General features: G+C 38.1%; 1 protein-coding gene across 1 annotated transcript in view; it reads left to right on the top strand.

Annotated features, from left to right (window-relative positions):
- ABCA13 (ATP binding cassette subfamily A member 13) overlaps window positions 1-26,337 on the top strand; it is a 201,396-nt gene that overhangs the window by 96,229 nt on the left and 78,830 nt on the right. The window contains exon 35 of the mRNA XM_067292433.1: window positions 6,208-6,298. Within this exon, the coding sequence (XP_067148534.1) occupies window positions 6,208-6,298 (91 nt within the window). The remainder of the gene's footprint in view (window positions 1-6,207; window positions 6,299-26,337) is intronic.

Here is a 26,337-nt window from a genome sequence, read left to right as displayed (position 1 = left end):
ATACACCACCAAGTGGAGCTGCTGTATCCTAAAGTGGTCCACTTACATCTTTAGGACTATATTGATTTGCTACAGAAGTCTTTAGAACCCTGCACCGACATAAAGGATCTGTTTTCGCAGATTTGCTTTTAGATTGCTGTCCAAAAGAATGATCTACCAGCAAATACGTGACTTCCTTTGAAGTTAAGATCCATATAACCAAATTATTAAACAAACAAACAAACAACAGCAACAATAACAAAAAACCCACAACCCCCCCTGCTCTTTGATGCTTTTCTTATATATGACCACAATATATAAACAAGGGACAAGCAATTGCTATGGTAATGGGAATTTAAAAAACAGATGAAATTATCTGCATAAGTTTATTACATTTTACACACTATTGTCAAGTGTATTATCTCCCTGCTATACAGCTCTGTGAGGCGAGTCAAAAGCTTATTGAAAAAGCCTGTTATTTTCTTTCAAGTTATATAGAGTGGTTAACATGCTATAAGAAAGAGTAGTATTCACTGCCAATCTTTATAGATTTTAAGGTAATGTATATGTTGAGAGCCTTTTTTGATTACATCCCTATGGGATACTGTACAATGTTCCAGAATTGGCATCTGTAAAGTAAATATGAAGTTGCAGAAAATGTGAAAGCTCCTCAGTGTGCTGCATCTGTCATTCAGCTGAGAATGCTTGCTCTTGTTTTTTTTGTTTTGTTTTGTTTTGTTTTTTTCTGTAGGGGATGTTTAAAAAAACCCAAAACTTTAAAGACAGCATTAGATATTGATATACCATTTTTCAGCTTGAAGACTTAATGCATTAATTTGGGATGATTTCTGTCATCTCTGCATCTCACGATTAGTCCTTACAAAATCCATTCTCCATTTTCTTATCAAAAGCCTTTTTGCGCTGGCAACTAAATGGATAGCAGATAATAGTGCTATTTAGTCTATTCAAACAATTCCATCTGGAAACAAAGAACTCTGACTTTAAAGGAAAAAATGTGTTATTTTTATTTTTTGTCCTTTCTCTTCTTTCTCTTTTACAGTCTCTGATTTTTTTTTATTCATTTTTTTGTCTGAGGGACACTTGCACTCTCTAAAATCCTACCCTTCAAGAGAAACTCGACTACCATTCATACCTCAAAGGAATCTTGAAGATCTAACAAAATAGGTTCATGACGCTTCAAATTTCATTAATGTTATATTTGCTTCTGTTCAGATTTTAAATATCTTTTTCAGCTGTTTTGTGTGTACTTCATAATGCTTGTAATCCAAAGAGTATTAACAGAAGCAAGAGGAGGATGGGAAAGGTTGGTTAATTAAAATAAGGGTATACTGAGAGTTCTCTGGAGACTGATATTTAACTTGGTGGCAATTTTAAGGGTTTCAAAATTTAGTTTTCTTGTTTTTCATTGGGGAGAGAACAAAACTATTGAAATATCTTTATGTGTTTAAGTAACTTTCACTGGAGTGTTTTTCTTGAAGTTCTCTTCCATGAAATGTCAATAGTGCTTGCGCCAAAACTTCCTGGGAAAATCCATATATCTCCTTGAAATATTTTGTCCTTGAAACACCATATATTTTTCAAATGAGATTCATTTTTGTTGAGAATGCTCTAACAGCATCTAATAATGGCATGATCATATTAATCTATTGTACTGTAGTGCTGCCATCTGGCTAGAAGCTTTTTCCCAGAGGCAAGTGCCTCTCCTGTACTTGCTCACAATCTGGCAGTGCGGAAGAAAAAGCTATGGTGATAGGGTGGCCTGTTCCAGCGGCCAGCGTGGCCACCCGCTCCCCCCGTCCCCGAGGGTGGCTGAGGTTGTCCTTTGGCACCTGGCATGTAGCTGGCTCTCAGGGGCAAGGGTAGAAGTGAACCTTGCTACTCCCCTCCTATTTAAAGCACTTTCCTTGAAAGCATGGATAATGTCTTCCCTGGTCTCTGAGCTGTGCCAAGTGTGTGTTGTCTTTTTTTGTTTGTGTATCTAAGTTTAGCAGTTGAACATGTTTCCATTTAGTGGATAGCTGTTGACTTGCTTGCAAAAGTTCCTCTGTCAACCTGGTCATCTACAACGAGTGGCTCTCCAGCTGCTTCTGTATCGTGCCACTTTGTAAAATGCTTGCTGCTGCAGAAGGCTTTAGCAAGCATGATCTGTCTGGAAGAAAATATAAAAGCAACATGAATAGAAAATGTAACAAGAGGAAAATTGGGTCCTACATAGGGAAGTTATTCAAGGTAAAATGCAGATTAGGATTGTAGGTTTAAAACTGAGAAACTTCCCAGGAATACTTACTCTGGTACTGCTCAGTTACTGAAGAAAATGCAGAGATGCTGACTTATACAAGATGTAAGCATTCCCCAAATGGAAGATAAATGTTTCTTAAATGTGGGATTTTCAGATTTGGGGATTTGGTTGTTACCTGTGGTATAAAACAGTGAGTATTTAGCACTGCTCACTGATGTGCTCCTGGGAGTCTGCCTGCTGTAGTGAAAGAGTTAATAAAAACAACTGGGAGAAGATTAAACACTGCTTAGGTGTGGTTCTAATTTCATGTGCTGCTTATTTTTCAGGGATGTTTTTATGACTTTTGAACTACTTCATTTGTTACCCTTCACAATTTTTACTACTCTTTTTGCAGGTGCTTGTTGCCAATTAACTGACAGCAAACAATGTACACTTTCCCACCCACCCCTTCTCTAGGATACATATGGGCTTTGTGGGATAGGATGGCCCAGAAATGTTTCCAAAATGTCATCACATGGTTTTAGATTATAAAGGACTATCTATAGGTTTTACTTAACTTCGCTTTCTCCTGCCAACCACTTTGACTTTCTTCACCCTTTTTCCTTTAAGGTGAAGATGTGCTTTAGGAATGATTACTAAGGCATGGGGGGGTTCCCAGGCTCTGCAGTGGAGAATCAGGGATACTGTCCCATTATATCAGTGGACCAGGCTTATTTTTTATGATGCTGTCCCAAAGAAGGAATTGGAAGGTACTCGATCAGGCAGTAGCTGCCATGCACGGTTAGCTTACGGGGAGTACAGGAAATGTCCATCTCTTCGTGTTCTCCATATACAGCCATTTGGCCAAGTCCTTGGTCAGGACATGGACTTGCTATCTAAGCATCTTTAACTGGGAACCACTATGGCATGTAGGGCGAGAGATGTTCTGCTGAAGGCTAGAAGACACCTTCTCTTGGGTGAATTTATCCAGTCTTTTTGGTATGGGAAGAACACATTGTTTCTCTGTCATGGTGTCCAATCCCAACCTTCCCAGATCTCTTCTGTGTATTTTGGAGGGTACTCATAATGCTAATAACATTCTCATGCTAATACTACTCCTGTGGGCAATATCCTGTGCAACACTGGATAAATTACCATTTCTTCTGTACCACAGGGTCACTAATAATTCCCATCCTTAATACAGGACGTTTAAGAGCTGCCTGGATACTATGGGGAGGATCAGGCAGTGCAGCTGGCCTTCTGCCTGTATAGTTGTATCAGAATAGCTGTGGCAGTGGAGCTACCTCCAGTAGGCAGGGAGAGTTCTTCTGAGGGTGTAGCTACAGTCCCTCTTCAAGTGACATACCTTGTGATCAAAGAAAAAAATGTTGTCCATCTGCAACCCCAGCAAGAATTTTGAAACTGAGCTGATTATGTGCAGGCAACATTTTGTCATGCAGTCTTTGTCCTAGCTGAAGAGAAACAGTTCCTTTGTGGCTTTAATTGGTTCATTTGTGATGGGTTGGCTTGACAGAATTGGTGCAGCAGAGCCATCAGCAAGCAGGCCCAAAGCAGTCAATTAGGATGTATTTTGGGCAGTCAGGATCTCCCCCCAGGCTCTAATACAGAAATGTCAAGAGATACTAAATTTCTTCAGGCCTTGCAGTTGTTAATGGCCAAAAGTGTTCCCTGAAAGCTGGCAGGTAACTATGCAATCAATAGCCACTATTAAATGGCAATTATATTGACTAAGCAAAACACGGTTTACGTAACAGGCAGACCTTAACAAATCAAAAAATATCTTTCCACAACTGTAAAGTATTTCAAATTGACTGAGTTTTATTGTCTATAGTATGAGCTCTTTAGAAACAAAGAGTTTCTTGTTATAGCTGATATGAGGTTCTTTTGTGGGGAAAAATAAATGGTTTCTTAATGATCTATGAAAGTTTTAACATGGTTATAATCAGTCTTGCCATTAAACACAAGCAGAGAATGCATCAAGAGAAATGAAAATTTGGTTTGGCTTTTGGTGTTCATTTAGATATGTTCCTGGCAGCTGCAATTGCTGTTGATTTTTATTTGCAAGTTTTTTTTTTTTAATCTGAAGTTCCTAGGTTACTGTTTGAATTGTAATTGAGGTTAAAACAAAATTTAATTATTTTAAAGGTAGTATTAAGTTCAAGCACTTCTCAGACCAAATTTTACTGTAAAGCAACTGAATGAGGTGGCTGATTTTGCTGCCACAGGGAGCTTTTATCCCAGTAGCAAATTATGTTTTCTTTTCTTGATGATCTCAAAACCTCCTCAAAAATAATCTCCTAAATGATATCCCCTTGTTAGAAGTTATCATGAAAATACAATGCAAACGAGTATCTGATAGGAAATTTCTGAATTTTGTTTTTCACTTGGGCTCTCAAGGAGTGGGATGAGTGCAAATACTGAGCCACTATGGAAGCTATTCCAGGCTTCTTTACTTCTCAGTCCCTCAGCCTTGAAATACACTTCTATGAAATTCAAAGGACTTAATATGGATAGAATTTTGAAGCAGGATTAAGCATGGAGTAGTGAGTCACACAAATGTACTTGGCAAAGTGTATATACCATTTAAGTAGGTCTCTTTGTAGCAAGGTTGGTGAATTCTCAGAATCACAGAATAGGTGGGGTTGGAAGGGACCTCTGGAGATCATCTAATCCAACCCCCCCTGCTCAAGCAGGTTCACCTAGAGCGGGTTGCCCAGGACCATGTCCAGTCAGGTTTTAAAAATCTCCAAGGGTGGAGACTCCACAGACTCTCTAGGAAATGTGTTTCAGTGTTCAACCACTCTCACTGTGAAGAGGTGTTTTCTTGTGTTCAAGTGGAATTTTCCGTATTTCATTTTGTGCCTGTGGTCTCTCGTCCTGGGCACCATCCTCATATGACAGATGCTCTGGACTTTTGACCATCTTTGTGGCCCTTTGCTGGACTTGCTCCAATATGTCTGTGTTTCTCTTGTACTGGGCAGTCTGGTACTGGACACAGCATTCCAGGTGTGGTCTCACCAGGGCTGACTAGAGGGGAAGGATCACCTCCCTGCTGGCAACGCTCTTCCTAATGGGGCCCTGGATACTGTTGGCCCCCTTTGCCACAAAGGTGCATTGCTGAAAGAGCCTCATTCTGTTGAATATTTTATTATTACCATTTGCTTCCTTCCTTGTGTGTGTCCCTCTACTTAGGAAGATTCTACCATAAAGATTTTACTCTGTAGATTACTAAATTGTTACTTTTATTAAAAAAATAAAAAATCATATAGCAATTTTAAGAAACAGGATCATCTTTTCCCCATTTGGCGTAGGAGTGCTAATGGTTTTGCTGCAAAATATGCATTAGAAATAGATGCATTTATCTTAGAGTTAAATCACCTTTTCACATTCACCATTAGAGAGCCTAGATCACCTTTGGGTTAGAATAGAGATGGTGAGACTGCCTACCTGCTTGCATAAGTGTGGACATTCCTCAGAGCTCTGTGGATTCTCAGTTCTGTAGGATTTTGTACATTGGACTTAGTACTCTGTTAAGACAGAGAACTGGTACTGCTCTTTAGTATTAATTCCAGTTGTGACCAGAGATTTCCAGCTAGGATATCAGAAGAGATTTAAAGCTGTCAATATGCTCTTGGTAAAACGTTCAGTAACTGCGTTCCAACATACACCACAGTTTAGCAGCATAAAATGTCAATCAAGGGCAGCCAGTCTTTTGCAGATAGTGGTGTGTGGGGGTAAACAATGCTTTGTATACGTGCATTGGCATCTATTGGTACTTATTCCTTTCTGCTTATCCCCAGAGTTCCTCCCCTGCAGACCTTGCATAATTTTATAATGATGTTGCAGCAGGGTGGCTACAGCAGCCATTACTGATATCTAACAATCTGAATTATTTGTGATTAAAAAAGAATATACGTGTATAGTTCATAGGAAACAGAATCTGAATTACTTTTTCTATTTTGTGAAAGGTATTTCTGAAGCTACTGCAAGACTCAGGAAAGATGCCCTGTGTTCCACAGGCAGCACACCTGGACCACGCAAATGGTGTTGAATCAGCCTGTAAGTAGAAAATTAAGTACCTTTTGAAAGCAGTCAGGTTTCTAAAGATCAGAAACCCAAAGATAAACACAAATGAAGCTCCCAGAGTTGAGGCATGCATGAGCAAGTGGAGAATACTGCCTGTGACCATCTGGTAATTCTTTTTTTTGTGTGTGCCTGTGGAGTGATCTACCTTGGGGAGTAGGCTTTTATATATTCACTGTGATTCACCTCTGTGTCACCTCACAGTCGTCTTCCCACCCTTACCCAGTGTGTACATGTGCATGCAAACACTCTATCACTGCATCAGTGTTAGCATACTGCCTCCTATCAGTCCCTAGCAACTGATTACCCTTTTCAACCCATACTGATAATGGCTAAATACTGCTGAAATATACCACAGGTATAAAGTCTGTAAGATATTAGAAAGGTATATTCATTTCTATCCATGTGCAAATTTAAAAAAAAAAAAAAAAGTTTTCAAGACCTGTTGCTCCCCATCAGTCACCTGTCTGCAGTATTAGATGACCCCTGTTCTATCCAGTGGCATATTAGTTGAGCTTCCCTTACTGGTTTATTTATGTTTTAAAATGAGCTCCTTCATGCTTTCACCCTTCCTGCCTTGCATGCTTGGGAGGAGCTCCTTATTAACATTTATGAAGTCACTTCCTTGTTCTTCTTAAACACTCCTCTTAAAAGTCACTAACGTGATGCTTTACAAAATGTAAGTCTGTAGTCTGCTAATGATGCTGCCCCCACAAGCTGACCAATATTTCCTCATTGTTCCTGGTATTCTTATGCCTCTATTGTTATCACGTTTCTTTCTGTTTGATGATTTATATCTAGATTAGAGAATTCTTAAGTTAGAAGTCAAACATTTTGTTCTATATGCAGTGCTTTTTGTTCTGTTTTTACAGAACATTGTATGACACAGTGAGGTCCTGGTCTACGAAAGAGGCCTTTCATTGTTACCGAAATGGAAATAATAATTTTGAACCAAGCTTTTATTGTTTGTTACAAGAAATTCAATTGGATCTGCCACTAACATGTAATTAGTTTCAAGGAGAATTGTGGCCTGTGTGAGTCCGTTTTCACAAAGTGAAAACTCTATTGGATGACATTTTAATACGGTCTTTTTGGTGGCCTATTTCAGTCAACACTGAAGTAGTGAAGATTTAAGAATCTGGCAAACCCTCACCTCAGTAAGCAAATAAAATATCCACTCCTGTGAATGGTGAGAATAAGCCTTCCATTCAAAATAAGGTTTTTAGTATCTCTTTATTTTATAACTAACTATCAGGTATTTCTTCAAAGCTCAGATGGGATATTTGAGCCTGTTTCAAATCAAAGCAGTCTGTCTTCTTCACATTACATTTTCTTTAAGGAATAAGACTCACAGTTCCTAAGGTAAGGAAAACAGAGTGTAATGTATCTAGTGATTTGATGCCTATTACCATCTGCATTCCAAAACATGTAGCTGAGTATTTGAGTTGTTATATTAGTAAAGAATCTAGTAGTAAGAGACTCTGTATTTTCGAGTTTGATAAACTACAGCAAGAAAACATGGTGATAATGCCATTTCTTTGGGGATGAGAGTGATGGAAAATTTTCATTCAATGCAGATGACTGTCATTCATCATTAAGGACAGTTGTGAAGTGTAGGCATAAGGGATTTGGGAATTGGTCATGAAAGGTATCCATCATTGTCAAAGTTAACCAGAATACTCCATGGGCAGTAGTTTGACCTGTATAATTTTGTCTTTGAAAGCAAGTCTTTCAAAGGCAGTCAAACTTTCCCTTGTCAAAGTAGTTAAATTTTTGAAAACCCCTAGAGCAAACAGCTGGGTTATTGAGAAGATCACAGGATGCTGTTATTTGATTTGTAAAAGAATTTGGATTAGAGAGCCACTTTGACAAAGCATGGATCTGAGCACAAGTGGGGGTATTGGATATTCTTTACTGGAACCAAGCCCTAAGATGTCAGGTTTGTGTGGGGCAGCCAGAATGTTGTCCCTTAGTCTCCCAGACCAGGAGGTGTGCTGAAGCGGTGTGCATGTTCCCTCTTAAATTAGAGAGAGTCAGATAATTCTGAGATTATTTTACATAAGCCAGTATAAAACACAACGAGAAAGTATAAAAGTTCTGACTTCAGTGAGATACTATCATGTTTTACTGAACTGATGTCTCTTGCCTGTTTTTGTTCATCATTCTAAATCATCTAAATAAATGCATCTATTGCAGTGTTCTCTATTAAGTGTAAATGTTAGAAGGAAGGAGCAGTTCATTAATCTAATTATTTGTTTTAACAATTTTAATATTGGTAACGTTGTCTATAGGTAAGAATACATTTTGTGTAATTTCTAGTGTTTTAAGTTTCCTTTGCAGAAAGCTTACTTATAATTTTTAATTTTATTCCAAGTGAAAAATTTAAAACTCACCTTTTCTTTTGGTGGGAAGAGCTAAGGTTTTCTTTTTAAGAATGCCTGCATATGCAGACATAATACATATACTGTAACACAGACATGCATAATTAATTTCTATACGGCTGGGGCACGCAAGTAATAGTTATTGTTTTATAGATGCATGCAGTCCAGGCAGAAAAAGGAGGTTAAACTGAGCTTCCAGTGGCTGAATGACAAGATCATTGGAGCCAAACGGGCTTGAGAAAATGGAGAAGTCAGCTCTATAGAGGCCAATAAAAATTATCATAAACTACAGCAGGCAGTATATGTGCAAAAACAATCAAGAGGGCCGAGAGCAAGTCTGAGGGGTAAATAGCTAACCATGGACAAATAGCAAAACATTCTGAGCCTAAGTGAAAAGCAGGCAGTAGGTTAGAGAGTGGGTTTATTAGATCGTAAGGGACCCATACTGCAGATTTAAGATATTCAGATGTCTTCCTGAAGAGCAAAATGAAATAATTTTGTAGAATTCTACATCTTAGAACATTTGGGATATACCAACTTTGGATCTAATCTCTTCTGGCAGTAGAGTACAGTTGGATGCTGATATATTGCAAAGAATTTTAGTGAAACTAAACTGTAGAAACTTCAAAATAGATAAAATGTTTTTTTTAATGTTACATAATATCTTATGGTAGCACGTTTCAAATGTTATAGAGACTGAGACTGTGATCATATATATATTTGTGTGTGTGTGTGTGTATATATATATATATATATATATAAAGCAAACTAGTTGTTAGTGTATCTACTATGAATAGCTATAGGTATAAAAGTGCTATTAAAGCTTATGCATCTTTGTGCTTCTTGGGTAAGTCAGCCACTAAGATTTTGGAGAAATATTCCCTTGGAAGCAGGTGGATTCATAACAGTAATTTTTAAGGTTACTTAAACCTTTCTCTGAGGCAGCTGGTATTAGCCATTTGGAAGGATACTGGGCAAAACATTACATTGCTCCTATTACAATTTGAGAGAAACACTATATAGTACTTATAAAGCACATCTGAAAGCTAATTTAATTAAGAACTTGCTAACTGACAAATTGTAAAAAGCAGTCTCAATAGAAAAACATTATCAAAGCGAAGAATTTTTAGTGAGGTTTCACTGAGTTTGGAACTTTGCCTGATGCTATTAGGTATTTTCATCAGCAATATTGAAGTAAATATAAACTTGCTCATGGAAAAAAAACTATGACTGCTGCAAGGGACTGGCAGAATGGTAATGAATGATGACTCAGAACAGTCCTAAAGTGTGATTTAGATCACTTGAAAAGATGAGTCAATTCTAAATAAAATATGTTTTGATTCAGCCAAATGCTGGGCGAATATGCAGAATGGGGAGTGATATCAGTGACTTTGAAAATTACCTACTAATCATGGTGCAAAAGCATTTTAAGACAGCATGGCTAAAAAGATTAATGTGTCACTTTAATGTACAAAAGGATGTGAGGAGGTCACTTTAACTCTATACAATATTGATGAGACTCATGCTGCAATACTATGTACAGTTTTTGTTTCTGTGTTTTTAAGTCTCAATTTTTTTTAAAGAACAGTTCAGTATTTGGAAAGGGAACATAAAAGAGTTAATGAATATTGGAGGTTGGAGGTGAAGTCCTTAACTGAGCCCTGATGGTACCTTTATAATGTGGTTTATCAAAAAGAAGATAATTTGAAGGTGATTTGTTCAAAGAGCTTAAGTAATTTTTATGCATAGAGAATGCTGGCCATTAAGGTGTGGTTCTAATTGTTATGGGGGAAGATGCGATAAAGGGATCAAAAGGAGGAATAAGAGGAACAGATAGTCAGAAGATAAAGGCAAGCACTTCTTCTAGAGGTTAATTAACAGTTGGAGTTAACCTACTTAGGGAAGTATGTCCCCTCTCCTGGTGTCACAAGGCTGGGAGCCTTTGCAGAAAATACACTACCATCAAAGATGATACTGATTTCTGCACATGGGTAACAGAGTGAAATTTTACGGCCATTGATGGGTGATCAAGTGGTCTCTTCTCTTCTTAGAGAAGAGCTATTAATCCACTATGATAAATTCTGTGTTCCCTGTAATTACAAAATAAGGGATGACAGAGTGTTTGTTGTAATATATTTGGGGCTATTATCACACCATCAGTTTTTGTGGAACTCTCTTCTTTCATTTCCAAGTAAAATTCACTTAAAAGGATTTTAATAAACACTTTAATACTCCATCTTGCAAGATCTCTCTTAATTTCTAACCAGAAAACTGGACAATAAGTAGCAGTGACTCTGTCCAGAAGAAATGACTGCTTGCAAGAAGACTGCTATCAAAATGTTCAGAATTTTTCCTAACTACTGAGAAGGAGAACACACAGCATACACTTCAGTCTTCTGATAGCTTACCTGTGTATGTGACACTTTACCACTTAAATTCAGCACAAAACACCTGAGAGGGAAGTGGTGTCAGAATAGCTGGTCTAGAAATCTTGGATACATAATGTTTTCCTTCAGCTTCTCTATTCTTGTTTAATTAATTTCTTTCAGGGAATCTTGCACTGATTCTAGCATACATTGAAAACTTAATTTCACCTCTCTCAGTTATTTAGCTTTATACTTCTCAACTTTTTTTTTGGTCATCCTTTCTAGAGCGACTGAAGCACAGAATGAGCTGGAGCTTCTTTATGATGTTATCTATCAATAATCATAAAAAGATTTCTGATCTAACAGATCAGATCATTCAGTTTGTTTAATTGAGGTTTACACAAATTCTCTTTCTTATTAAGTGCTTAACTGTAACTTCTCCTCATGTCCTTCTGAGAGTAAATAGTCAGGTTTTTCTACTTACCTTAGATGTTTTTCACCCTTTTTTCCACTACTTTCTTATCTCATCCAAAAATCTTCCCTAGCAGTTGCTTTCCTTGTGGTTGCTGCCTGGTCCTTTTCCACTTTTCTTCTACAGGATGAGTATCTTGGGCTCTTTAATAGGAGGGCTCACACATTAATGGGTGATCAGGAAAGTGGTGGAAAGGCAACTGTTTTCCAGTAATGAGAGGTACTCATACAATCTCAATATGTTGATTTACTTCCCATACTCCACCTTCTGTTCTTCCTCACATTCCTCTCTGTATTGCTGTTAAGTAAAAGAATGAACTGTGTGGGTCCTTCCTCACCGTGTCTCTGCCTGAAGATGAGACTGCAGAGGCCTCGTGTTAGCCTTCTGTTCCCTTCAACCCTAGAAATAATTGGTCAGAAAAGCACCTGCCAGGAAAAGGACTCAATTAAAAGCATGACTGTAGTGTGCTGCAAGGGCCAAAGCACTAGAGAACAAAACAATAATTCTTTCTGAAATTTCTGTTTTCAAAATTGTATTAATTGCTTAGGAATGTGTTCTATAGATGAAATTGAATTTGTTCCTTAGAAAGGTCACTCTTAGTAATGAGTTGGTAGCTACTTTCTTTAACAGTGTAATTTGGTGGTTTTGCTTGTTCTTAAAATGCAGGACTCATTTAAATTGAAGTGCTTGAAAAAATGTGTTGTACAATGGATAAAGATTCAGACTGCAGATTGTGGTTTGAAGTTTACTGAGTATTTCCAGAGTCTATAAGCAAGTGAAAACTAACAGAAAAAGGCATTGCATCTCCCTGTCTTATGATGGGAGAGATGGTGCCTTTTCTATCCTCGCTAGAGGAAACAGGATCATCTAGAGACTTTTTTTAATTTGTAGGTCACCAGAGTTGATATGCTTGTAACTTTTGATGGTGATGACTATATGTTGAATATCCGTGCATCTCAAATGCCGTTTGAGCAGAAAATTGGTACTATCAGCTCTCAGCTCTTGCTGCCTGATGTGGATATGTGAGAGTATTTTTGAATATGCTCTTTTCAATAACTTGCTGTCTTGCCTTTACCATAATCTAGATTGTTGGACTTGTTAGTAGTTTGTGTTTCAGAAATGAAATAGTTGGGAAGCTCATCCACTCTGCTCAGATATTTCTTTGAGCTGAAGGACAAAGGATACAGTTAGCTTTGGATGCACTAAGGTTGCTGTGTTTATCCAAAGGTAATTGCTAGTGTGTAATTGCTAGACCTTCCATAATATCTTGAAAAAACAAGTGATCAAGTCATCTCAACTGTGTAGCTCTTCTGTCTTGTCTATAAGCCCTTGATTTTCCCTTTGACAGCATATTTCTCCATGCAGTCTCTGTTTTCCCTCAGAGTTTCTAGAGTTCCCTTCTCTCTCTCATTTGTATCTACCAGATCTCTTTCTCCAACCTTTTCCTTGCATTCCAGGATTTCTTGTCACCTTCTCTGGGTTGCTGTATTTTGTTGAGGTTATTATGACAGCAACAGACAGGGGAAAATTGTTGCCAGCCTTTATGCTTTTTCATAGTATTGTTAAAATAATCTCTTTTAATGAAATATTCAGGAGGCTTGTTCCCCACTCTGCAGAATTGCTTGTCTTGTATTTCATGTCATAATGATTCCTAAGTAGTTATTACCAAAAAATGAATTTAAGAGAAGTAGAACTGCTCCGAAGAGGACAGATGAGATCTGGGAGATGGGATTCCTGTGTTCAGTTATTGCTTTTGCAAATTACCTGGTATGTGCTTTTTTAGTGGTATCCCCCACATCTCCCCCCCCCACCAACATCTCCGAAAATCTGTCATTCAGTATACAGACTATGTGATCAGCTGTTACCTGAAGAAAAACGGAAAGTTAAAAAGCAAGGTGATGGATTGTCTGGTGTAACACCAGTGTGACTTTGGCCACACCTATAATTATAGGTACTTCCTCGCATCAATGGTGAATACCTTTTTGGCTTATGCTCTTTCAGTTGCTCAGGAGTACAAGTTTTCCAAAGATAGTATTTAATTCTCCTGTTCAAGATTAACTGATTATTTCTTTCCCTTATTATGTGGAACCTATGTGTTGGAGGAGATTTTGACTCTTAGAAAATTAAAACAAAGACTCTGGTATGATGTCAGAAAACATTTATTGTTAAGGGCTAGCCTCAGCAGTTGAAAATTGTTATCTTTTTTAATAAATGATTCATGTCCTTCTGAAGGCATCCCACTTTGCTGACATTTTTTCAGTCTTGCTTATATTTCTCTGTTTTTTAGCCCCCCTTTTTAATGTTAAGTATTCAGTATGTTCCCTTGAATCATGGTGGACAAATATGCAGTATTGTGGGTAGAACTGATATAGCTGGACCGTGCCTTTATAAAGGGATATCCATGAATTTAAAGAAATGGCTGTTCCATATTCTGAGTTTAGCTTACTTTAATAAAGGGAATAAAAATATGGTGAAGAGAGAGAAAAGGTATAATAAAGCCTAATGTGCTGTGAAATAGAATGATGTTTGTAAATCAAGGAGGCTCTTTGGTAAAGCGTTTGCAATACTTCATATGAACATTATAAAACATCAGCATCAAAAGCTCTGTGTTCACTCATGTAAATTACCCATCACAAAAATGTATACGGTGATTTAATATATGAACTACACTTGAAACACCTTTCTGAGAGGAAACAAGCACATTTGAAATACACGACATTTTTCTGCCAGCCTGGCTGTGTGAAGATTGCTTATTAATTGTTACAAAAACAAAAGCTTTGTAAATTAATTCTGTATCACAAAAAGAAACTGCTGTTGCAAGTCACAAACTACAGTGAATTTAATCAGGTCTGAATGAATGCAAGGGGAAAATCCTGTTTTATGGGAGCAGAATTTTGAGATAAATGATTGCCTTAGTATCTTGTATCTAAGAAACAGGGATAATGATAGGAAGTATTGAAGGTATGCTGTACAAATTACCTATCCTACTTCTAAGAATAATTTGTACTCTTAAGAGCTATAGTTTGTGGCAGCAACTAAAGTAATGAGTGTGACTGAATGGCCCCGACATATGTAAGAAGCACTATTCGGTTAGGGTTTGCACAGCATAATTAGAGTACGGATCGCCACGGATTGATGAGGTGGTTAATGCGAACTCCTGTGGGCCTTCCCTGTCCAGGATTAATCATTCTGCCTAAAGACAGGAGACTAAGGGGATCTACTGTAAAAGTTTTTGAAAGCATAAGGGGATCTGTAACTCATGTCCATTCAGCCGAGATGTTTCAGCTTAATCACCAGGAAAAGCTTTCTCGTGGGAAGCAGGGGGAAACAATGGGCAAGTTTGTATCTGAATGGTTTGGAGCCTCCAGCATGGAAGGGTTTTAAGTGTAGAATAGTCAAGCACCTGACACAATCTGGATCCAGCAGTTCTGCCTTGGTCTTTCAGGGTCCTGTCACTCTGACTTAATGAGGATAAAAAAAATGGCAGCCTCATTCATTGCACGGCCTTCATCTTCCAGCCAGTGCAGTAGCTGAGGCAGGAGTACTCTGTAAACAGTATGAGTTAAAGCTATTTATATAGTTTTATAGATGAAGATAATGTGTATGTATACACACATGTACTTAGTAAAATGCATGTTTTAAAATATTTTTCATGTTTATGCTGTTGCATCAGGAAATTCAGATACTTTAACTTTGGTCATGTGAATAATTTAAAGCAAATGGTAAATTTGTTTATTCTATGACAGGAAGAAACTCTTCTGACACCTAACTATAGGTACTACCCGTTCTGCAATGGAACATTGCCTAGGGAAAGAGCTTGATGCAGTCTCTTTAACTTGTTTCTTCTAATGAATAAATACCATATATATATATATATATATAGAAGAGGCAGTATTCTTATATTTTAGTTCTGCTAGCAAGCCTGTATTTGAGGCTAATGATGCTTCCCCTTGAAACTAGATTTTCATGTGCCCAGTACTTTCTCAAAATTATCTTTTGGGGTGAAATTACTCTCTCAGCTCTCACTAGAACATTTCATTTTCTGTTACAAAAGCCCACAAAAAACACATTAGTTTTAGATGTTCATTTCTGTGATTATAGAATGTGATTCTGGAACGTTTTGGATGCTTTCTTCTAAACAGGTGTTTTCATTTTCAGGTTGTATATACGAGTGTGTGCTCAAAAAATGTTCAGACTGCCTTACTTTTAAATGTACATTTCAGTGTTGGCATGTAGGAATCTTTGAAAGAAGGTTCATACTATTGTTTGGGGGAATACAAGGACTTTTTGCCATACATTTTGTTTATGGATAATCTTGTAGAACACCTTATGTTCAAGTGCCTCAAAAATCATTTGGTAGATGCATACACAAACTTGGTTGAGTTTAGACTGAAACAGTAATGTTTCTGTTGTGATGTACTTAACCAAGTCAGAATGCAGAAAGTGTGAAAATAACATATAAACAGGTGAGCCTCTTGCTTTCCTTATTGTGTCCGTAATAGCAGTTTTTCGAAGGCATTTTAGTACTTCAGTTTAGCACTTACGATTTAATCACGGAATCATAGGATTGTTATTGGGAAAATTATCCTATCTTTGCACTGCTGAGCTTTCTGGTAAGGTTCTGAGCTGGAGTATTATTTGGATTTTTTTGATATCCATTTCATACTTTTACCACTAGAATCCCAGGAATAATTGCTAACCTCTCTTTGTCAGGAGAGGGCATTTCCAGTAGTTACACATCTCTTTTTTAGATGATAGCAACATTCTGAAGATCAGGAGTACAAGATTTTTATTTTTTGAAGCTAATAAAAATCTTGTTTAGGAGTTACAGGGACAATATCCAGGGTAGATTTAGTGTGAAAGACAATATGCCAAGCAGCTAGGACTTAGGGATGCACATTTTTTTGCTAACAGTTTCAACAATAAATTTATATAGGTCATAAGGTGACAACTTGATAAGATTTGTGTATTGTATTGTTGCCAGTTAATTTATCGTTTGGAATATGCAAGGAGAGCTTTGTATAGATCTTGTGTTGGACTTCTGTATAGATGGAAGTTTTTGCCTGTACTCATTTTTTCTGTGTCTCCGTTTTATAGATAATCGAAGTTACCACATTTATTGAAGGCATTAAAAAAAAAAAAAGGAGCAGTTGGTTCTGTTAATTAAGATCCTTGCAGCTTTTTAATACCACTATTTATGACATATCAGAATGCCTGAGGAAAAAGATTAGTCACGAAATACATTTTTCAATTGTTTGCTATAGTTGTGGGTCTGCATAAAACATGTCTGCTGGAAACTTGCTCATCTTTCAGTTTTGAATTGTTTCCCTGCACAGATTCTGATGATTTTATTGCTAATAGAATAACTTCAGTAGAGATACTGTCTAAAAATATTCTTGAATAGATTAATTATGGATGTTTCAATGCATTAGATTGACTACTCTGTTCATATTGTGCTAATTCTTGCCTAAATTGTAGAAGAGAAGATGGCTAAGCCTGCGCTTGACTATCTGTAGGTGAAATCTTGGCCCTGTTGAAGTCTGTTGGAGGTTTGCTTCATTTGTTGTCCGAGTTTCTCCGACCAGTTTCAGGAGACTTGTTCCAAAGTGCTTTAAACAGTGGCTTCAGAGTTCTGCTGGGAAAAGCCTTTTGGTGGGTGGGATGGCAAACTGAGCAGCTGCATAACAAAATTCATCTGCAGTACAAAACTGGACAGCTACTGTTTAAAAGTCCCCTTTCTGAGAAGCAAGTTACCAGTGGGAAGTACTTGAGTGAACCAGGTTTGAATATATAGTTCCTTCAACCCTTGCTACATTTATCATTAAATCTTGCATTTAACGTTTTATGTTGTGCTAGATAGAACATTCAGATTGTGTTTGTCTCCTGTTCTTTCATTCCTTAGTCTTTACCAAACAGCAAAAATACTGTGGGTTGTAGCCCTATTGTCTTCATTGGATTCAATCTTGAAATGTTATAACTTAAGCCTATAGGTGTAGGCTGGACTGTAATAACTTTCTGAGTATTCATTTACACTTATACTACAAAGAAAAAGAACTGCTCTCGAAAAATGTGCTGCTTATTGTAATAGAGGGTTTCTTCTAGCCCAGGAGGTGTATGCGCTGAATGTCTGTGTGTGCATTTATGAACATATTCTTTCTTTCTGCCAAATCTGGTCTATTTATCAAAACAGTTGGGATCTTTGGCAATTCTGATTGACTGTACTTCTCTGTTTTTTTAATTTTAAAAAATACAGCAGCTGGAAAATGAATTTCGGTGTTGCAAATAGGTTGCCATTTTGTAGCCAGTATTTTGTGTCTATTTTTCATCTCTCCCTCTTCCTTCTTTCCTTCCCTTCTCCTTCTCTCATCCTCCCCTCCATGTAGCAGTTCAATGCAGGTGCATCACTGCAGGGAAGATAGTACTACAATAAAAGCAAATCTATTTGGAAAGTCATCTCCTGGAATTTGACATTAGCATATTTGTTAATGTTGCGAAGTTCAGCATATGGAAATGCAGAATAAGAGAATTAGAACTCCCACAATAACAGTAATTCTCATTTTCAGTGCAGGATAGGATTATGTCCACCTGACAGTTATTTGTTTTCAAAGAATGTACGTGTATCATTTCTGGTAAAAGTGCTCTGGCTACAGTAGAGCTGGCCACACAAGACCGAAAGGTACTTTGTGCTTAATTCCAACTTCTTTTTCAGTGTGGTTTGGGCTGGCAAACAGCCCCAACTAAAACGCAGAGAAAAGATATAAATCAGGATAAAGGGGACAAAAACATGGAAATGTAGCAACAGAGGTTCTATTAAGCATTGAAAGTCACAGCTTTAGGACCAGATGGAACCCCATATTTGTGAATGATGAAAGCAGTGCATTCACCAGTGTCTCCTTCTCTACCAGGACTGGGCTGCCTTGCCACTCGTGTTAGTTTAGACTGCCACTCACTGAATCGGCTGTGACTGTCAGATCACAGGGTTCTCTGCAGGGTGATGGATAGGAAGGCAGCACCAGTGTTCCCCGTTTATTTATGCTTGTGCAATATTTGTGTACTTCATTCACCAAAAGTGGCATGTTCCAGAATGACTTTATACTCAGTGGAGTGTTTTTGTGTTTGCACATCCCTACCCGTTTTGGTACTAGGAAAAATGACCAGTACTGTTTTGACATCGGCCAGCGCTTCTGGTCAAAAGCAAAACTGCTTCAAAACTGCTTCTGCAAAAACTAGGGTGGATTCTTTTCCTAGCTATTGTGATGACTGTTATTGTTTAGTACTTGCACTGGTACTTCAGAAATTCAATCTAAAGCCAAGCACTGTTGTGTCAGACACCCTATGGACTAACGGTAATAATAAAAAAGCAGCTTCTTGCAACCTTTGACAGCTTGCAATCTAGTTTTAAGGCTGAATGCAGTGAGTAGGTGAGCAGACAAATAGCTTTGGGAAGGTGAGATTATAAATCAGGTTTGTAAATTAAAAACAGAGGTCTCAGTTCACTAACTACCATATTTACTTGCTAAATGGCATTGGGGCTCTTCTGCTTCTCCAAATATACTCTTAAACTAGGGAGTGGCTCTGATACACATCTGTTCTAAAACTCTTATCTATTACCACACATGGGGTGCTATTGTATGATGTAGCATTTATATTTTCAGAGGTTTGTCTGTTATTTTGGTATCAGTAATGAGAAACTGTAATGGATTTTGCAGTGGTATGAGACTGGGTATTCTTGTGTTAAATAGAAGGTAAAGACCATCAGAAAATGCTCAGTATATTACAATATTTATGTTATATGTGAATTTTAGAGGCTTGCTTTTCTTTTTTGTATCTTGTATAGGCATTACAGATACCTAAATTAATGCTTCATATGATACAATTATAACATGTCTACTTTACACAGTCATAAATGGCTGTGAAGATATAGAGGAAGGGAAAATTGGGATCTAATTTTTTAGCTTCTCTGCAATTTGTATAATTGCTGACAAATTTGACTTATATTCAGTGGACCTCAGCTGTTTGTCTGTATAATATAGGTAATAGTATATTCTAACTTTGAAAATATTACGTCTGTAAAAAATGAGTAAATACCTTGAGCTGGATTCCTACACTAAGAATCTCCTGTTCTGATTACTTTGTAGATGTTTGCAAATGTGTCAGTACATTATTAAAAAAAAAAAAAGAAAAGAAAAGAAAAAGAAGAAATGAATCCTTCCGTTGCTGATTTCATCCAGGTTGTCTTTGCTTCTTCCTTTTGTGAATCATTTTCATAAATCAGCATGCCATCTATTGGAGGCATCTCATCTGTTGTGCTCCAGTTTGTCCTACAGGGAACTTAAGCTCTTGTGTGGTCTGAATCACACTCAAGTCTAAAGATGGAATGACTGTTTCCTGACTCTGTCACACTGCTTGTCCTAGCCCCTGTCACTTTTTCTTGCTCATGCCTGCATAGTAACTAAGGTGTAAATGTTTGTAGAGGAGGGAATGCATGTAATTTGAAATGGACTTACTCTGATATTGGACAGTTGTAGGAAGAGGTGGATTCAGATGGTCTCTATGTTCGAGTTCATTTAGTAACTCCTAAAAAAGTCCTAGAGTTTTTTTGTGAGAGGGCTGGAGGAGGGATTAATCTTTTTGGGGTACTCACTGCAGTGTTGAAGATGTGCTTCCACATTTTCATCTCTGTCACAGCTTAACTTGTATTGGTAATAGCAATATATCCATTTCATGAGCTGTTGAGAATCTAGATAATGGTTATTTGGTAGTACCCAAGAAATAGTCCTGGTTTTAATTGTTTCCCAGTTTGCTAGTTAACCATCCCAAAACTTTCTCTCTGAAGGTGGGGTTAATGTTATCATCTGTATGCAAGAGGAATGAAGTATTTCAGATTCATGGTTGAAGTGTTTGTATCAGTCATATTTCATCTGAAATGGTGACTGTAAAATTGCTTGTTTAACTGTTCCCCCTCCCCCAACAAAACACAGAACGCAGCTCATTTATTTGCTAACAAAGGGGCACAAGTATTGAGTGTTGTGCTGTACGTTTTTCAGTTTATGGCATGGTGCTTTGTAAAGAGCTAAAATAAAAGAATGGTAAGGAAGGGGACAGAAACCTGCTATGCCTATCTTTTGTTTTTTCCCCTTGTTTCTAGTGGATATTAGCAACGTATTTTCTATTGCCATTTAATTATGTGCCATATGTGAGTCTGTACAATGTGTTTACCACCTGCAACAAACCTGAATGAAAATCCCAGATGCAAACAGCAATGTCCAAGATTGAATGCTGTTCCTTGGCTGCACTTCTGTCACTGACTTAGTAATAATCTAGCAAAAAAGAAATCCTTTCATGGGGAAGCAGAACTTAGGCGTGTTGTCCTCTAACACTTGCATGTTTTACACTTTTCATTCTGCAAAAAGACCTCTTTTATGTCCTTCCTTTAGCTAGTGAAGATAAAAGGTTCCCCTTCAAGCAGCTGACTGAGAGTATTGTGAAGTACTCCTGTCACTTAGAGGTTCAGATACAATCATGCCAGTTCTTCAGCATTTTTCAGATTGCTGTGGGTAGATCATATAAGGACCCAACTTCAGTATATTAGAGAAATTGATTTCTTTTTAAATAGTTAGGTAGTTTGGGTGAAGTTTGTCACTTCAATTTCTGAGCTTCTTGCCTACAGATGAGCTTTTCACGCCCCTTTCTCTGAGAAAAGCAAAAACAAAGAGCTTAAAGAGAAGGTTACATTACAAGTCTGCTGGTAGCTTTTTTTTTTTTTTTTTAGTGAAGACTATTCAGTGTGTTTTTTCTGATTATGTTGGTTCTTTCTTGGTTTTCCAGTAGAAATCAATTACGTACTTCACGCTGTCATTTCAGTGCCCTGCAGGGTGCTAAACTATTAAATATGTGACATCTTGAGCAATAACAATGTCTTAAAGAAAGCAAATCCTCTGATCAGCCTGGCTTGAGGAAATGGACTTGGGAGATCTGAGTCATGAAGGTGATTTTCCACCAGGTTGTGGAGTGACAGATACCAATGCTTTAGCTTCAGAATATGTTATTTTACTAATGAGCTCTGCAGTTACATAGAAGTGCTATAGTTATTGGCATAGCATTTGTGGTAAGCAAATTAATCTCTAGTGCTTCAAAACGTAACACAGTTTCATGAGAGCGAGCTCAACTGTCTTGCCAGGGTACTTTCTGTTCCAGGATTATCTTCCCAAAATTTGGATCTCCCCTAAATGACTTGTCTAAATATGAGAATGACTGAAGCAGAATCTAAAACGTCTATTCCTAGTTGTTAAGATAGCCTTTACATAGCCCCTCTTTCCTTATTTTTTTATGACATCAAAGAAGTGTAGAATTACACAGCTGTTTTCTAGAAGTGCAAAAACTGGAGAGAAAAAGACCTTTCATAGCAGTTAGGGACTCTTATAGTAATTGGTTCTACTCCTAATTCTAGAGCAGTCTACAGGTAAGGATTTTCAAATTCTTCATTACCAAATTTTAGTACTCATACTGACCTTACTGCTCTTTTTCCCAGGACCTGATATTAACTATGTGAACTTGAAAGTACCAGGAATCTCTTCCCAAATGCAAAAGTAGAGTCTGGATGAATTTGGAAGTACAACTTAATTGTGAACACAATTGCACTTCTTGCATATAATTGCATAAGTCAAGGAAGACAGCTTCTAGTAGTTGGGTCAGATTTTTAATTTTATGATCTAAATTATTCATGTGACTACTTCCATAAGCTTTCTGCATAAAAATTGACCTCATAACAGAGAGGTCAGCTGGTCTTGTTCTAGCCTTTAAGATTACCAGTGGTAATGGGAAACTGTTTTCCCATAAATATGTACTTCATTTATGCTTCCTGACGTATATATCAAATATAGGTGGTGAATTATTTCTAAGCTTTATAAAGCAAAAATGTATTGCATAGGTTCTAGTTGGAAGAAAATATTAGACTGTGCATGCAGGATAAATGACCATGTAGGGTTAAATGGCAAGTGGACACAGAAATCCAGTTCAGGTTTTTCTTTTTCTAAGTGATTCAATATCTTGGGAATCTCAAAAATCATTTTGAGTCAATTATGGAAAGCCCAATGCAAGCTACAGTGCAGCTTCAGTCAGACCAAATGATATGATGCATAGAGAACACAAGGAGATCAGTACAAGAATGCATAGTGCTATTATACAAATCACTAGTACTCCCACATCTGAGACTAAGCAGTACTAAACATTATATATCTCAAGACTGATACAGCAGTAATATAGGGGTACCTAAGACAAGTGGTGATGATGATTAGGACTATAAAGATTTTTATAAGAGGAGACTGAAAGGCTGGTATTGTTTATACAGAAGATAGACTGGGAATTTCTATAACCTGTCTCCTAAAGAAAAATATAAGAACATATCCAGTACCATCAAATAGAATAAATTCAAAACAGATAAAAATATATGTATATATATTTTTTAACATGAAATGTGATGGAATGTTGGAGTTCAAGATCGCAAAGATTGGAAATTTAAGATGATTCAGGAAGAGATTTGACACATTTCTTGGTAAGATTTTTAAGTATGCTTTTTAGAAAAGAAAAATAGTCATTAAAAAAAATGTCTCTCTGAGGTACACATCTGCTTTTAATATAAGGGTTTCTTGCATCTTCTTGTGATGTATCTGGGCTGGCCAGGGTTAGAAATACTGAGTATGAGTCAGGATATTGGACAAAATGGACCATTATTTTTATTCAGGGTGACAATTTCTTTTCCTTTTGCTATCTGAATTAATTTATTGTTTCTCTTTACTCCCTTTGTCAAGGAAAAATGCGAATGCTAGCTTTGATTTCCCTTTCTGCCCCCATAACTTTCATAGTCTTCTTTCAAAGATCCAAAGGGGCAAATATTTTGAAGCATTTTTCACTCACATTTCATGCTTATAAACTATGAACAACAGGTCCAGGACTATGACAGATGTGAATCTCATTGTATGCTTCCTCTCCGTCCTTTTCTGACATTTCACTACACTTTGAAAAATGAGAGATGATATATTTTGCAATTTCAGAGATGCTCAGCTGGAAACACAGGACCTGATTTATTCCAAAAACACCCATCCCTTGAAACTTATTCTATTTCCAAGTGTTGCAATTTCAGTCTTGGGTCAAATACTGAAAATCTTACTATAATTTTTCAAAGAGCTTAAAACATTCATAGGAAGTCTGCTTAAAAAAAAATCCTTCTTTTACTAAGGTTGCGTTCTCCTACTAGTCTCATTTATAGAAAAGCCAGGTTCCAAGCCCAAGATATAAGCATTCTTGCTTGAGGTACTAGAATGTTAAACCAGGATCTGAATTTTGTAGCTACTTTTTCTCTCCATAAAGGACCGAAATCCTAAATCCCATTCTTGATAGCTGTCAAAGCAGCAAGGTAAAGGTTATGATTAGACTGTTTGAAGACAGAATTTCTGTTCTGTGGAAATTTCAGGGGAAAAAATAAATGCCATTCAGTTGTGGAATTAAAAGAATAAATACTGATTTTTATTTTTATTTTCCCCAGGAGGAAAAGCAAAATTAACTGTTTAGAAATAGTTGGAGTCTGAAGGAATCAGAGAATAACTAAGGTTTGAAGGTGTTTGCAGAGGACATCAAGCCCAACCTCTTGTGCAGAACAGCTCCAGATAAAGCAGGTTACTCCGGGCCTTGTCCAGGCTGGTTTTGAGTTTGGTCACCCTCACAGTGAAAATCTTTCTCCTCATATTAAAGTGGGTTTTCCCATGTTCCACCTGGTGCCCGTTGCCTTTTGTCTGTCCCCTGTGTGGCTCTGAGACACGTCTGCTCCATCCTTCCTATGCCCTCCCAGCAGGTAGCTGCAGACAGCAGTAAGGTCTCCCCGAAGCCTTGTCTCCTCCAGCCTCCCCAGGCATCCTATGCTCCAGCCCCTCTCAGCCCGGGAACCCACCGCTGGGCTCCCTCCAGGCTGTCACTGCCTGGTGTGCCCTGACCGGGGAGCTCAAGGCGCAGCAGCCCTCTGGGCACCCCCTCACAAAGCTGGGCCGAGGGTGATAACAGCCTCGCTTGGCCTGCTGCCTGGGCACGCAGCTCCATGGGTGGCCAGCGCTGTGTGGTGCCACCGGGACCCCCTGGCCGCTGCTCGAGGTGTGTCCTGTCCTCGGGGCTGCCCCCAGCTGCCCCGAGGGGCGCCAGGTCCCTGCCGGTGTTTCTGCAGGCGTGCGTGCACATGGTTGTGTTTGTGGTGAGGCACAGTCAGGCCTTGGCAAGCCTGTGCTGGCTCTTCCCAGTCACCCTGTTCTTCGTATGCCTAGACGTGGTTCCCTTGGAGGATTTGGTCTGTAAAAGCTTCCCAGGGACAGAGGCTGAGTAGCCTGTGTTTACCTGGACCCTCCTTTTTGCTCTTCTTGAAGGTGGATGTGATGTTTAACTTTTTACAGAGGTCTTATAACCGTGGAAAGGCCATGTGAGCTATTCCATGTGGCCACGAAGGCTGGTGTTACCTGACTCCTGTTAGGCCCAGACCCTGGAAGCCACAACTTCCTGCTATATGTTTACTTGAATTATGATTATGATTTCTCATGGCAAAATACATTTTTTAATATAAGAAATCATAAGTTTACGGCCCACACGCTCGTTGTTTTAGTGTGAGAAGAGATTTTGTGCTGTATTGCTCAAAGGCCACCTTCTGACAGAAATTCATCCTCCTGTTGTCTGCTTTTTTCCCCCCCCGTTTCTCCCACAACTATCTCTTCTGAGATTAAAGTTCAGGAATAAAAAGTGCGAGGTGAGGGACAATTACTCTGAGGCTAATTGAAAGCTCCCAGGCAAGTAGTAGTTGAAATGTAGCCTGGAAAAGCTATTTATAGGGAGCTCAACATATAGAAGGGAAGATGGTAAGAGACAAATCACAAGGGAACATGAAATACAGTATGTCTTTTGAGCACTACTATAAACACACCATTCATTGCGTTACAATGCAAATACCTGTGGCAATAAATCTACCAGCGACTACTATGCTTTAAGCAAGAAAGGAAGCTGAAGGTCCAGTCTGGCAAGGCCACAGCTAAAGAGGCGCTGACAATAGCCTGCTCCTATCTAAAAGGCAGTAGGGTCTGAAATGGAGACAAAGTATTTGGTGTGAATCGCAAGCATCTAACAAAAACAACAAGATGAAATGAAACTAAGAGAGGAAAGAGTGGTGAGATGTGATAAGCTGTGGAAATGCCTCTGTAGGAGTGAGAGGGATAGCCCATCAGCTGAAATTATGCAAGTTGCATTGGTTAACTCATTAGGAAATGTTATCAGTCCTGTGTAGGCAAAGAAATGAAGGGAGTGCTCTGATGGGATTCCTCGTCTCTAGCATCTGTGCTGCTCTGTTGCATTCTCAGAAGACGTCCCATTGAAATCCCTATGGAAAAGTTGCCGTGGATTTCAGTCTGAGGTGGATCAAGACCTTGGTGCTAATATAGGCTGAGTTTATCATAGTCATTTGTTTAGGAGCAAAGGTGGCAATGCAGAGGGAATGGTTGTACCAGTGTGAGGACTAGAGAAAAACAGGCACTCAGTACTCCTTTAGCTGTGTACAGGGAGCTATGGTGATGAGATGTAATGTTGGCTGAACATCTGTTTTCCCTTTATAGCTAAAACTAATTAGCTATACTATGGGGATTGTGGTACTCCATCCAGAAGAACAGTATGGGTTTGTGTAGTTTTGTTTCTCTGTCAAGAGACTATTGTGTTCTATATTTGAAAATGTAGCACATGAAAGTTTAATTTGATTTTCCTTATGTTTGTCAA

The sequence above is a fragment of the Apteryx mantelli genome, chromosome 2 (assembly GCF_036417845.1).
Source record: "Apteryx mantelli isolate bAptMan1 chromosome 2, bAptMan1.hap1, whole genome shotgun sequence".
NCBI classification, from domain to species: Eukaryota; Metazoa; Chordata; class Aves; order Apterygiformes; family Apterygidae; genus Apteryx; species Apteryx mantelli.
Note: the sequence above shows the minus strand (reverse complement) of the source record. Positions and strands in the feature narration are given on the sequence as shown.